The sequence below is a fragment of the Marmota flaviventris genome, chromosome 8 (assembly GCF_047511675.1).
Source record: "Marmota flaviventris isolate mMarFla1 chromosome 8, mMarFla1.hap1, whole genome shotgun sequence".
In the NCBI taxonomy this organism is placed as follows: domain Eukaryota; kingdom Metazoa; phylum Chordata; class Mammalia; order Rodentia; family Sciuridae; genus Marmota; species Marmota flaviventris.
This window is the reverse complement of record NC_092505.1, coordinates 130216848-130232612: the sequence shown is the minus strand read 5'-3', so window position 1 is coordinate 130232612 and position 15765 is coordinate 130216848. Positions and strand designations below refer to the sequence as shown.

General features: G+C 36.0%; 1 protein-coding gene across 1 annotated transcript in view; it reads right to left on the bottom strand.

Moving 5' to 3' along the window:
* Mrpl3 (mitochondrial ribosomal protein L3) overlaps window positions 1-14591 on the bottom strand; it is a 43734-nt gene extending 29143 nt beyond the window's left edge. Inside the window, exons 1-6 of the mRNA XM_027933974.3 lie at window positions 14318-14591; window positions 13149-13333; window positions 11914-12005; window positions 10037-10135; window positions 3085-3184; window positions 831-891 (exon numbers count right to left, since the gene is read on the bottom strand). Of these exons, the coding sequence (XP_027789775.1) occupies window positions 831-891; window positions 3085-3184; window positions 10037-10135; window positions 11914-12005; window positions 13149-13333; window positions 14318-14412 (632 nt within the window). The 5' untranslated portion in view covers window positions 14413-14591. The remainder of the gene's footprint in view (window positions 1-830; window positions 892-3084; window positions 3185-10036; window positions 10136-11913; window positions 12006-13148; window positions 13334-14317) is intronic.
* Window positions 14592-15765: the final 1174 nt, after the last annotated feature.

The following is a 15765-nucleotide window of genomic DNA, read 5'->3' as shown; positions in this document are numbered from 1 at the left end:
TTGAACAGAGATAAAGGTATCTAGTAGCTTTGGCAATGGCCCATATTTGAAATAGGTGATGATGGTGTGGAAATGAAGGCTATATCTGACTCTTTGTGGAGAAAAGCCGCTTTGTTGAACCCCAGCACCACAAAAATAAAACAACAACAAAAAAGAAAATCCAAAACAAGACATAACAACAACAACAAACTCTATTCAGCCACTGAGATCACAAGACAATTCCTGATCACATGTGGACACCTGGTTCTTTCAAGGGTTTCTAGTCAGAATATTCTTACAGATGTCATAACAAAAAGGTGAAAAATTATGCACAGAAATGAAATTATGATCTATATGAGAGAATAAGAGGAATGGATAACAGCTGATACCTGGAGTTTATTTACTCTTGTCATTTGAATTCCAACAACTTATACAGAATAATTTCTATAGAAACCTATATAAGAGCTTGATTGTTTCCTCCCATGGTGAAGTAACATTAACCAATTTTTTTTTTTTTAAACAGGGGTTTATTTTGGCACTCAGCTGCAATTAAATCCAGAAACACTAACCAACTTTTGAAGTTTTAAAATTTTTGAAAAGATCCAGATGTTTCCTGGAGATCATCTAGCCAGCACTAAGCTATTTGGCAAGAATGGTAAGATATGAAAAAGCTACAGTAACAAAAATACCATGTCCAGTCTACATATGACTCAAAGTTAACATTTGTTAGTTGATTTCTACCAACTTAGACTCTTGTTAAAACATTTAAGAAGTTTTGCTTTCAAAAAAATATCACTTATATATAACAATGAGGAACAAAGAAAGGAAAAGAGACGGCTATGAGGACCTACGTTTTGGCTGTGACATCCACATACTGTCCTGGACGAAAGTGAGCAGCATAAAGAGGAGTGCCTTTGTGAAAAGAAAACAAAAAATCAACATGAAATGTATTAACACAGAAACAACTTTTTAAAACAAACACTAGAACCAGGAAGCCTCTTAGCTATTAAATTTCATAAAAAACAGAAATGTCTCTTCTGCAAATATAAACATTAGAAATACCCAAACAATGACACTATTCAACAAACATGTCTTTTAGTTGGCTAAAGAACATGGTGGCCTAGCATGAGGGACACGGTGCTGAAGGGAGCCACCAGCCAGAGGCCAAAGTGGAGCTGGTCAAAATGAGTGACACCATGATTGCTGATGAACTCACAATCTGAAAATTCCTAGTTGTTTTGGTAAATAAGTAAAATGAACTAGGATATATTATCTATATTACATTAAAAAAATAAGAAAAGAACTAAAAACATGTTGGGGCTTGAGCAAGTCTTTTATCACCCATTGGAGAAAAATAGAAACTTTAATTACCTGAACCCAGGCCCCTCATATGCTAGGTAATGATCATGGTATGGTCACGATAGCCCTAAAAAGCCCATATGTATTAGAATTTTGATGTACTGGTCATTGTTTCAATATGTGCCCCAATATTTGCAAGAGCAAAAATTGTCATTATAGGTATTCCTAACTCTATATAGAAACATTTACAAAATGTCTATTTATATGCACTTAATTATATGTAAATTTTAAATTTCCTTGGGAAATAAGTCATTAAAAAAATTAAAATTTTGTGATGAAATCTTTCACAGTATTTTGTTTATATATATTAGATATTAACATTTATGAAAACTACTTAATTTGGCAATTATTAACAAATACTTACAAAATATTTACAAATACATATAGCTAAAAATGCAAAAGTATTAAAGAAGGCCCCTGACCTTAAGAAATTTATCATCTTGGTAAAGAATCAAATTGATACAGTCAAAAAAGAGATAAAAACAAACAAACAAAGAACCCAGGAACCAATGTTACTAAAAACTAATTTCAGTTAGTTTGTATAATAGTAGTAAAGTACACTGGGATTTCAGAGAGTAGTTTTCTTTTTGTTTTAAACTTTTTATTGTTGTTGTAGATGGACAGTATGCCTTTATTTTATTTTTTAATTTTTTATGTGGTGCTAAGGATTGAACCTAGTGCCTCACACGTGCTAAGAAGGTACTCTGCCATTGAGCTATAACCCCAGCCCAGTAGTTTTCTTTAAGGTAGGACATAACCTGGATTTACCTGGCAAGAGAAAGACCTTGAATTAAGAAAAAATAGGGACTTAATCACATTGCCTACATATATCAAAATCACAATATACCCCATTAAATGAATATGGTTATCATCTGTCAATCAAAAATATTAATTTAAAAAAAGAAAAATTGGGGAGATTCCAAGAATATTACATAGGGTGCATTTCTATGAAGCTGAATGACTTAAATTGCTATTTTACCATTTTTGATCCATAAAAACAATAACTTCATATGGTTAGAGCAATCGCAAAAGTTGGTGTGGATTCAATTTTTATTCTTACTCTAAATGTGCACAAAGGGTTTAAGAAAATTAGATGAGTTAATGCCAAAGATTTATTTAAAACCATTTCAGAGCAAATTATCTATAATTCAATTTACTTTTTGCCTTCAAGATATAAAAGTTAAAAATTTCTACAATCTTGTTAGAATTCATATTCAAGAAATCGGGGGGCTTTTAAGTTCAAAAACATTAAAAAGCTGCATTTGTGACAGATAAAATCATATATCAAATTCTACTTTCTGACATTCCATGGATCAGGTAAAACGGAAATTTTAAATAAGAATCTTAATATTATAGGTCACTCTCCAGTTTCAGGCTACATTTTCTCACTAAAGAGAGCCTAGTTATTCTTCACATAACAGAATGCCAGCCTGCAAACAATGAACCTTGAATTTTAAAAGTTAGTGTATTTATTTGAAAGTGGCTTTTCCAAATAAGAAGCTCTACATTAAAAACAAAAGTGTTCCTCCCTCTCTCACAGAAAACAAAGAGTCCCCTACAGCTTTCTCCATTTATAAGAGACAAGGAATTGTTTGTTCCTAGTGATTATATCAGATGGTATCTTATATTTAAAAATAAAGTGTTTGGGATTTGTATTTTAGATTCAGCTTTATTGAAATAGCTGACATTAAATAAGTCACATAATTGGGTATTTTTACCTCCCTCCTCTCCCCAACCTCAGATTACCTGGTTTAATTACAGCATTATCTGTTACATTAAAGATTTTAATTTTCTGTTTTGGTGGCAATCCAAGTTCTCGGTAAAATTTCAATACAGATGTAGGTTTCTAGAGGAAAAGTGGTGCACATTAGTAATATATTAAATGTGAAAAGTAGAGATTAATATATAGAGATCCAAGTCACATTACAAACATGTGAGAAAAAAATGAAAGCACACTATTTCCCTATTGAACAAAGCGCACCCTATTCCCTTCATTTAAGGAAGGTGAGATTTACATCTATGATCCATTGTAATTCTAGGAACAAATAATCTTATTGCTTAGGATCTAACCATCTATACAATTTTTCAAAAAATAGTATACAATAAATCTTTGTTCTGTAGTAAAGACAGTTGTGCCCTTATCCTTTTAGGATAAGATCTTGCTAAATTGCCCAGGCTGGCCTTGAACTTGTGATTCTCCAGCCTCAATCTCCTGAGTAACTGAAAATACAGGTGTGCATCACCACAACCTGTTTTACTCATATTAGAATTCTGACTAGATACTGTATCAAGGACCACAACCCAGGAAATCAACTATTTGTCTACTCTGCACCTATTCTGAAACAACTGGAAGAAAACACAATAGGTCACATTTAAATGTCATGGCACACTTTAAAGTAAATCCCAAACGTGGTCTGACCAACAACCACATTTCTCTGGTTAAATCTTTCTTACACACTCCAAGGCAATTAAGTCTGTTATGGTTTAGATATGTGCTGTCTCCCAAAAGCTCATGTGTGAGACAATGCAAGAAAGTTTATAGATAAAATTATTGGGTTATAAGAGGTGAATTAATCCCCTGATAGGGATTAACTCAGTGGTGACTAAAAGTGGGTAGAGTGTAGCCAGAGGAGGAGCGATCACTGGGAGCGTGCCTTTGGGGTTTATATTTTGTCGTGGTGAGGAGAGGTCTCTCTCTGCTTCCTGGTGCCATGTTCCCAGATGCTTTCTTCTACCACATTCTTCCACCATGATGTTCTGCTATACTTTTTGCCCAGAGCAATGGAGTCAGCTACATGTGGACTGAGAACTCTGAAGCTGTGAGCCCCTAAATAAACTTTTCCTCCTCTAATTGTTCTTGTCAGGTCTTTTGGTTGCAGCAGTGAAAAAGCTGACTAACATCCTCTTCTAAAATCTACAGCACTGTTCCTTACTTCCCCTCTCTCTGAGCTGTTCAACTTGAAGAATCAAGAGAACTTCTTCATGTTCCCACCACCAAATAAGTCAAACTACCTGTCCCAGCACTCCTGTACTGCTATCCTCCCAACCCACTCCTGGTTGCACATGAAATGCATATGGTGAGCTTTTAGAAAATGTCCCAGTCTTCTGCTGGGAGACTAACTTCACTGCTCTATGGTGGAGCCCAGGCACCAGTATTTTTTTTAAAGTATCTCATGAGTCCACACCAACCAACGCTTTCTTATTAGTGTATGAACATGTCATAATAACCCACATATTAAAACAAAAAATTTTCCTTGACCATATATTCTTCAGCTAGTTTTTCTGTTCCCTTTTACAGCAATGCTCCTCAAATGCTCCTCAAAAGAATTGCTAAGTCTACTTTCTCTCTACCTATTCTCTGAATCCACTTTAATCAGGTGCTCTCAGCTCCTAATATTCAATATAAAGAGGCTTGCAAGGTAATCAATGATCTCTACATAGTCAAATGCACTAGTTAATACTCAAATACAATGGTCAATGTTGATCAGGGATAGTCAACACAGGTGACTACTCCTTCCTTGAAAGACTTTCACCTGGCTTCTAGTCATTACTCTCTTAGTTCTCATATATGTAAATGGCTTCACATTTCTAACTTAATTTCAAATTATTTTCTGAACTATAATTTACAAGTCCAATTGCATTATCTCTAATATCAAACAGCAATTCATACTTAACATCTAAAATTGACTCAACTTCCTCCCAAGACTGCTTTCTCTTAGTTTTCCAAATCTCAATAAATGCCAACTTTGGTTGTTTGGGTTAAACTCTGTGGTCACCCCTCTCTTTCACATGACACAAGTTCTATTTAAAAATTCAGCCCACACCAAATTTCCTACCTCCCCTCCCCTCCATACCACAATCTTTTGCCTGGTCCATGTTTCCTTATTCCTGATTCCCTGGTCCATTCTCAATTCGCAGGCTGCCATAATCATTTTAAAACTTAAGCTATGTCATATCTCTGTTGTGTCTTCCACCTCAATGCAGAATTAAGTCCTAAGTCCCTGGTTTATAAGGTTCTACACAATGATCTTATCTTCTACTCTCCTCTTGGCTCACCCTGCTTCAGAAGAAATGAACTCCCTTACTGATCTAAGATCATATCCAACACTAGTTTCAAGTTCTTTATGTATACTATTTCCCCTGCCTGCTGAGCTTTACTGCCAGAATTTTGGGTGACTTGCTCCCACATTTACTTAGGTCTTCCTCTACATACCAATTTAGCTTTTCTGAATTACTCTTATCTAAAACAGCACCACTTCTGTCACTTGTCACCCACTCAGCTGATTTATTAATCTTCAAAGATTTTAAATATTATATTTAATCTTCAAAATAACTTTAAATATTGTTTTATCTTCTATAGAATGCTACCCAATCCCACAATATGTAAGCTTCCTGAAGGCAGAGACTTGTTTTACTTGCTACTGTATCCCCAGCTTCTGGTAGTTCTTATTGTCTGTTCTTCTCCTCAATCCTACTTTTTTTCCTGCTATTATAAATATAACTACAATCAATATCTCTGAAAATAAAATTTTATGAACATCTTGTTTCCTTATAATAATGTTCCAGGTATCTACCCTCCCCTTAATTAACTTAAAACTCTTGATATAAGATTGCTATAAGACTTGCCAAAAAAAATATCATTTTATATTTTCTGATGTAAAGAGTGCCTCTTTCATCAAAATATAACCAGCACCAGTATATCTATTTCCTTGCTGTTTCCTCTTCCTCAACTCTCCCTCTAATCAAAAAGAAGGACCTGCAGGCCCCCAATGGACCATAGTGTCCTGTATATCCATACCTGTGTCTGTCTATGCCACTCTTAACTTATAATCTCCTTCCTACCCAGCACCTCCAAATGAAGATCATTAAAACTGTGTTACATATGTTTCTTGTTCCAGCTCCAGTTATATTTCCCATCCAAATCCTCTGTGAACAGCCTTGCTAGAATCCATTGCTCCTCTGTCTACACCAACCTAGAACCTGCATATACTACTGTTCAAATCACTTATTTATCTACTTCTGTGTATCTTTGCCTGCCTGCTGGCCTGTGAGTTACTTATATGGTTTTATTATCTCCATTTCTAACTTTAGATCCAAGCACGTACTGACAGTTTAGACAATGAAGTATACAAAGAAATTTCTGAGAAGAATTCTTTCCTTGACTTAAAACCTAAAAAGAACTAAGTAACATCTACTTATTATTATTTTTCAATTTTAATAAAATTGAATATTTAGATTTTTTCTGTTAAAATCATAATATTACAAAACTAATTAGGTCTCAGTCATGAGAAAAATGATCAAGTTAAGATGAAACCATCTTTTCTTTTTAAAATGTTCAAATAAATGATTTCAAGACAATTTTAAAGACTGGCAGCATTGTCATACTCGAATAATCCAATCGATGAGGATGCATTTCCCCCACCTCTTCAAAGTTCGTTGTAATTATCCTTACAACAATGGAAATGCTTCTCTGCTCTTAAGATGAACCTGTAAGACCACTTAAGTTCCTATTTTCTCTTCCTTAACACTCCCTCTTATCAAAAAGAAGGACCTGAAGGCTCCCAATGGACCAGTAAGTTCCTTATTCAAAATAGTATGTACTATATCAGTTTTTATTTATAAGATACAAAAATAGCAAAAATCAAACAAGTCTAATTCCTAGAGGGCACAAATTCCTCAAACAGTTCTAGCTCTATTAGATCTTACTTTAAAAGAAACCCTCTATGATCAATTTGTAGCTTTATTCTACTTTATAGAATCTATTTGCATAAAATATGCAAGAGGATGGTTATATACTTCAAAATCTCTTTCCTTTTCAAACAAAATTGCTTTATTTATAAAGAATCTGAAGCTTCATATTCACATCTCATTCTAAAAAAAGGTTACTTATAGGCAAAGCTTTTTTTTTTTACTACTGTAATAAAAAACCTATATATTGAGGAAATCACATAAAAAGGTCCTTTGCAGTGCTTCCTATGCTGAAGAAGGGAATAATTACATGAAAGCTCATGTAAGTTGAGAGCGGCAAAATCCACAACTTAAGAATACAACATTCCAATCACCTTACTGTGAAGAAGATAAAGCTATAAGAACGTGAGAAAAAATATGGGGACCATAGTCTTGAGTATGAAACTACAATAATATAATTTCTATAGTATTTAAATTACTAATACTATGTTATTTATACTAATACTACTAGTATTATTTCATAAAATCTTACCTATAACACATCTTCATAGCTAAGTAAGACAGAATAAATTAAACTGAGCTCCCAAGCACATTTGCTTTGGAACTTTTGTTTTTTTTTTCTTGAGAATTAAAATGTTCAGAGAACCAATGTGAGACTTCCAGAATTAGAAGAGGATTTAGAGATCAAGTCCTATTCCTTGTTTTATGGGAAAGAAGATGGAAGTTCTAAAGATGAGTGGGGCTGGGAATATAGCTCAGTTGGTAGAGTGCCTACCTCACATGCACAAGGCCCTGGGTTCAATCCCAGCAACACACACACACACACACACACACACACACACACCAAAAAAAAAAAAAAAAAAAAAACAACTAATGACAGAACACAGGATTGGAATTCAAGTCTACATCCACTGGTTCCCACTATCTCTTATTTTGGAAGAAGCAATGTTCACAGATCTGTTGAAGCAGAATAAATTATCCCAACCCAGTGTCTGACTTACAAAGAGCAAGGCCATAAAGTTATGAATTTACAAAACTGATAATGAAAAAAAATTATACTAGTTATTACAGAAACAAAGTAAAATCAATTAGAAAGCAGTAGTATTATGCCAAACCAAAGAATTAGTCACATGAAGCCTGGTACACATTTATACAATTAAAAAAATTCAAACATTTGATATTTTTAAAGTTTCCACAAATATCTCATTGTGTTATTACTGAAATTTAAGTTTGATAGGTACTTAACTGTTAAGAATGGATATTACCAGGAAAAAAAAAAAAGGACTATGTTACTGTAATATTCAAAATTAGCTAACTTCTCTAACACTTATGAAACTGGCCAGTTCTATAAGACGACTCAATCACTATTGACAAATGAATATTTTTCACTATTAATAGGACAACTTCATCTGGATTTTTTGGAATCACCTCAAACACATCTTTCCTCCAAAGCTTTCCTTTCATTGTCCCTTCCCAATTTATGGCATCAGCACTGACTCAGATGCTTGTTTACAAACAGTTCTATGCCTGAGTCCTTTTACCCTCATCCCCATACCCACTCCGTTTTTCACAAGTCTATTCAAGGTATCAACTATCTCCTAGTTTCTTAAAACAACTTCCTAAAAGTACTCCCTGAAACCAGACTCTTCTAATTGTAGTTAACCAAGATAACAATTTGATCCAGTTATTCCTTGGTTAAAAAATTCAAGAAATTTCCTTGAAGTCTAAACTCTTTCACACCCATCTTAAAGACAGTTATTTTGCCATTCTTGTTCACTGGTCCACACCTGCATCTGCAACCACACACTAAGATGCAGCCATATCATACGTCTCTTCCCATGTACACGTGATCCCACCTGTCTCTGGAGAAACCACTCCCACTGGCATGCCTTCAACATTTATTTTCCTTTCTTGGTCTGAAACCACTTGGGATTTTCCAAGGAAGAACTGGCTATCTCTACTTCTGTGCTGCTTGGATTTCTAATAATATTGTACTAGACTGGCTAATTTATTTGTTCATCTCTCTTACCAAGAAATGGTTAAGCACATAGGATTCTGGAATCTGTCACTATTCCTCTTAAAAATAGGCTATCCTGAGTGAATTATTTAACTGCTTCAGTTTAAGAGGCTTAAAAGGTTACTTAAGGTAATAAATGTAAAAGGCTTAATGCTTATGTAACTAGCATGTAATAAACACTCAACGAAGTTAACTATGACAAAGAAATAATGGGCAAACAATAAACATTTGCTAGTTTTGATAGAAGGACAGTATGGGGTGCATGTTCAAATCATAAACGACTTATAATGAAAAAGTGTTTGCTTAGGGGTAAGCAATATGTTCTAGTAAATCTAAAGATGTTTTGTTAGTGAAAACCATCACTTTACCTAAAAAGTTTTTGCTTAGAGTTACACAACAAAAACTGCCCTACTAATTGGGCAGCCCCCCCCCCCCATTTAAATTTCAGTCAACATTCTATTAGTAGTATACTTAGAGAAAAATGTTTTATTAAAAAAAAAAAAAAAAAAAATCTGATGAGGGTTCCTACACAGCTTTCTCCCAAAAGCTCCTTCTAAGAGATAAAAAAAGGAATCCTTACATTCTGTTGGTGTCAAATGCTGAGTCAATCTCCATGGGAATAATGGAATAAAAACAACGAAATAACCAAATTTATTGAGTGTCTATTATATTTCATGCAAATTTGAAAAACATTTAATCCTTGTGACAAACATTATCAGTTCGCATTTTTTTTATCTTCATTTTACAGATATACAAACACTAACATTAGAGAGGTAAATCACTTGTTCCAGATGAAGGGGGAGGTACTGGAACAAACTCAAATTCCCACAGACTTCTGAGCAAAATGGCCCTGTTTGACTGCCTCCCCCCAAACACAAAAGTTTCCTCATGGATAAATGAAATTTGTAGCTATAGAATGATCTCAAAACACGAAAGAATAAATATCTGAAATTAATAAAATGTACTAGTATAGGAATGAAAATATATCCTTACATGGAAATGTGATACAGTTTTTCCTCCTACAGTCAGGGCCGCGGTTTTTCCATTATGGTTTTCCTTTGGAGTATATTTTAGAACATGGCAATCTTGTACCTAAAAAAAAAAAATAAAAGGGTCAAAATACATTGAGGACCTAGGATAATTAGAAATTCTCCAAAGTTATTTAACTCATCATCCCTGTAATGCCAATCACAATCTTAAAATATACAACTAAAACTTTAAAAAACTGTCAAATACAACAAACAGAAAAGCACATAAAATATAAATATACAATGAAATGAATGCTTATAAAGATTCAAGAAGTAGAACCCCCAAAACTTCTGTGTATCTCCCAATCATATCTCTGCCTTTTTATTCCAGAGCAGGAATAAAAGTGTGGGCCCCAGACAATCCACAACATCTGTGAACCTTCTAAAAATGCACTCTCCAACTCTAATTCAGATCCACTGAATCAGAATCACTGCTATATAAGACCTCCAGATGATTCCGAGGCTTACTACAATTTCAGAAGCAGTGCTCTAGAAATAACTCTTGACATTTATGGTAATCACTTTTCTCTATGATTACTCTTTGGGAGGACTGCCTAATAACGGATCTAGTGTTGTCTGGTTTAGACTGTATATACTCTTTCATGTCTTCTGTTGCTCAACATGGTTTTGTAAGGTTTCTCTGTGTTGTGTGTAACTCTACGCTGTTCATTTTCATTGCTGCATAGCATTTCATTTTGTGACTATGAAATGATTTATTTACCCATTCTAATGCTAATGGACATTGGGATATTTCCATTTCTGGAGTATGAAGTGTGATGCTGCTGTAAACTGTTATAAAGAAATCTTGGCACACACTTGTTCAAATTTTCCAGTAGCACTTGTGAAGGGAATTGTTAAACTATCTAAACTTAACTACATAATACTGAATTATTTTCTGAAATGGCTGTATCAATCTACAATCCTACCTGCCATTCCTGAAAACTTTCAAATTTCCCAAATGAGTCAAAACCATGGTCCTGTACTTGATCATTCAGAACCAATAAAAATTTATGAAGGTTTGTAGGCTATCTGTGTCTTATTAGCATTCTAAATACTTAAGAGTACTTAATTATCACCACTTGTCTAATTATTTGTCTGAGACTAGGTCCCAAAGATTTAACTGAGTTGTTCAAAGTGATTGGGACAGTGATATTCTCCTAATGCTCTTTCTATAGTAATGAAGACAGCAGTTGCTCAATTTCTAGACATTTAATGTTGTTTCAAGTGCCTGATATTTATTATCTTGTGCAGTCCTCTCAATAGCCTTCTGAGGTAGGTCAGAATTATTTCTTTCACAGAATAGAACTTATCTTTTACAGATGAGGTATGGTGCTCCAAGGAACAAAGTGAATGTCAGAACCAGGATTTAAACTCAGAGGTATGCTGTCCCAGGACCCACTTTCTTAACCATTCAAGTGTACCTCATCTCAGTGAACAAAATGTGGCTTCTTCAGAGAAGAGTATATTACATTCTGTTGTTAGCAAAGAGATAAAAATTATAATTTGGAGCTGAAAGAACTCTGTAAGTGGAAATAAGATGGGATCGAAATGTTTTCCCAATAATGAATTAAACTGGCAAGTCTGTGAGAAGCTAGGTTTGCACTTAACCCCAATGTACAGCTGCAGTTATCCCAATACCAGTATCAGGTCACTGCTCAGGCAAGATTCAAAACATTCCTGAAATCATCAGAAGAAAAGTTCTTTGATATTATCTATGTCTGACAATACTCTTTTCTTCACCACACTATTACATGTTTCAGGATACAAAAAAATAATCATGAAAGTCCAGACAAAGAGATCTTGACATACTAAAATCACTTTCCAGTTTTGTTTCTTTTTTACCTGAAGTAATGTGACTGCATGTTTCTGACCATCCTTAGTCCACAGAGGCATCATACCCAGTTTCACAGCAATAAGGCCAACTCTAGAAGAACCTGGAAATTAAAACAAAAGCTTCTGAACACTTGCCAATAAGATCTAATAGTCTCTCCTAAAATCTGGTTTTAATACAAGGAGCGGGCATATAAAAAAATATGCTAGTGTGGTCACAGAGTAAAACAAGATTGATCCTTACAGATGTAACAGATGCCATGTCTTTAACTATGCCTGGCATAATATATTGATATTCATAAATGTTTGTAAAATGAACAAATGAAAGAAAACTGTACCAAATAAAGAAAATAAGGTAAGCTGGCACATTCTGGTTTTTAAATAATAGCATATACATAGGATACATAAATCCATCATTGTGCTTATGTAGTATCAATTCATGCCCAACTTTATTAATCAAAAAACATCTACTGGGCTGGGGATGTGGCTCAAGCGGTAGCGCGCTCGCCTGGCATGTGCGGGGCCCTGGGTTCGATCCTCAGCACCACATACAAATAAAATAAAGATGTTGTGTCCACCAAAAACTGAAAAAATAAATTTAAAAAAAAAATTCTATCTTAAAAAAAAAAAAATCTTCCACTTAAATTCTAAGAAGGTATGTTACAACCAGTTATAGTGTTAAATATGCTAATTTCTATCATAACACTTACATTAGTTGCATAATCAGCAAAGATGCTCTACTAAGAACTTTTGGCCACTATACAATCAACTGTCACAATATATCCAACCAGAGACTACAGACTCAATGGGAAAGGCCTTTTTTTTCTTGGTCTGGCCACACAGGGGTTTAATATCTCAGCAGATACAAAGAGCTAATATTGGAGTCATTCTTGGCAAACCTAAAATGTTGGAACATCCCAACTGAAACCATTTTTTGTGACACATTCAATTTTTACATCATATTCTACCCCTTCTTTGCTGATTTATTTTGTGTTCTGTTTATCTGAAGAAAATGAGAATGTATGCAGAATGAGTCTCCTTTCACCTCAAAACAGTTTCTTGAGGAGGTGTTTCACTAACAGATTAGGAAGCCAGAAATAAACTTGCAAACCAAATCACAATGAAACACACAAACTGAAGACATGAACCTTAATTCAAGAGATGAAAAATTTATCCAGCAATCCCTATAATTTTAAATATGTCCATCCACACAAAAATTAGAACTCATCAAACAAAAAAAGAATTACCTGGTTCCCAAGGATGTACAGGCCATGGTTCATCTTTCAAAGGACTCATTTTACTTGCTAATTGGGCTTTATCTTCATCAGAGACCAACTGCTTAACGAATGAGGCATTTTCCTCAGAAAGATGCTCATACCACCAAGTACTACTCTTGCCATGGAGACCTCTAACAAAAAGCCAGATGTTTGTTCTGTAAAAATGAAAATTAATGTAAATCACAATTCTTCCATTTAATGTAAGAAAGGGAGGCCACATGTTAGAAAATGTAGTCGCAGCCTGAGGAAAGGGTTTGAATTGTGAATCCCTCCCACCCCCTAATATTCTTTATGATCACAATGGAGCTCACATTTTACCATGAATGGTTACCCTGGAAGAAAAGTTCTTAATCTCCTCTGGGATAAACCAATTCCTGATAAAGTAGTTCTACCTAGACACTATCCCATTTGAAGTCATTATCCCATGTGTATTTTTGAATGTGTATCTTAATAGTTTTATATTCAGTGGAGGTGGCGGGATGCAGCACTGATGTTTCTCTAAGTTCATCTCCTCCCTGCAATGACACGACCTAGGCACACAGACATGAAGAAATTGGTTGGCGTCACAAAGTTAGAAGACCCCAAAAGACATGACCAGGTGAATATATCAAGAGAAACCTTAGTGGGTGACGGTCAGAAAGGAGGTGTGTTATTTTTACATGGAGGGGGGTCAGAAAAGAAAGCTTTTGGCGGTCCATTCCCTTTTGTAGTTAGGTAGAGCTAGGCTAGAATTGCGATTTAACAATATGTGTTAAATGACTGTGGGCAAGTTGCTTTCCCTAAGTTTCAGTTTTACCTGTAAACCGACGATAGTTTGCTCACAGAAGTGCAAACGTGCACTACACTTAACAGAGCGTCTGACATATATTACATGCTCATTAGCTGGGGGATATTATTGCCACTGATAATATTCGCAGCTAATCGCCTGTTTATAAGCATTTTAAAATACATCACACCTTCAATCCCTTAGGAGATGCTTTTTTAAGTAAACGCTCTTTATTATTCTGTGCCTCACTTCTGGACAGAGCCCCTTCCTCCTCTAGCCAGGGCAGGCCCCTCCGCGCCAGGCTATGACACTGCTCAAGGACGCCGCTGTGCAGCTGCACGACCCCTACACCCCTTCTCTTGTTCGTACCTACCTACACCCCATGCTCAGGTTAGCACCCAGGCCGCCGCCGCTGGCGCAGCCCAGCACCTGGGCGCCGGCCTGAGCCAGCAGCCTCCAACCTGGCATGAAGCGGCCGAGGAGGACTCGGTTCCCGACACCTCCGGGTGCTCCGCCTCTGTACTTTAAAAGCGTCCACACTCAGGCACCACGCGTTCCTAGCTGCCCTGGGGCAGCACTTATACCGCCGGTCTGCTAACGTCCTCCGCGACAGAAGGAGAGGAACAGGAGCAATTTCCGGCCCGGAGCAACTTCCGGTCCGTTTCCCAATGAATTCCGTGCACGAAGGTCAAGCCCCAGAACTAGAGTTCCTCTTCCACAATAGTCCTATTTTGGGTCTGAAGAGGGTGCTGCGTGGAAGGGATGCTCACGTGTGCAGGGGTGGAAGGGTGCAAACGTCTTCAGGGGTGCGGGGAAAAGGATGTTCAGAGTTTAACTTTTAGAAGAATGAGAAGAACAAAGGACAGGCTTTCTGAGAAAGCTAATGAAAGAGAAATCCCTTCGAATAGTGCTCACTGTAGGACAACTCACTGTGCTAAGCAGTGCTTTGATAATCTTGTATTGGTTAATCCTCAAGACATTTCTGAAAGGAAGTTGTTGTTTTTATTTTATAGATATATATTTATATATTAGAATTTAGGTGTGGGTCCAAAACAACACATCTGGCAGATGGGCAGAGTTGACACGGAAATGGAACTGGCTTGTATTAACAATAGAATATGACCAAAGTGAAGTTGTGTGACATCCAAGGCTGGATCATAAAACCTATTGCCACTTTTGTCTTAAGTCTTTTGGACTGCTTCCCTAGGAAAAGTCAGTGTTCATGTTCTGCAGACCCTCATACAACTCTGTAGAGAGGCCTTTCAACCTGTGTGTGAATCATGAGTGAGCCATGTATGAGCCATGTATGAGTGGATCCACCAGCCCCAGACAACCTGGGGAGTTCAGGTGACTGCAACTCATGAATGTCCTTCAGCCTGAACCATTAGCCAAGAAGCTCCTGAGTTCCTGATCAGGCACAATTGCTAGAGAAAAAAAATGCTTAATGCTGTTTGTTACTAAACTTTAGGGTGATTAGTAATGCAAAAAGAGGTAGCTAATGTAGCACAAACCAACCCCTGTGTTCCACATCCAGCCTAACCAGTATGTATGTCCTTTGGACATTCATTCTACTATAACCAAGTCAATTTCCTTATTTGTCAGATGAGTATTTGTAGAAATTAAAAAATATCTTAAAAGTTTAGCTTTTTAAGCTTCCGCTCTTCATTTGAGATCTGAATATCATATCCTTCATTTGAGGATAGCCTGTCTTGCAAGGTTCAGGCAAGGATCAATTTGTAGCTAGTACTTGAACTTCAGTCAGTAAGTCTCAAAACCTTTACTTTGCTTGTCCTTTCATTCCATCCATTGCTGTTGCAGTTA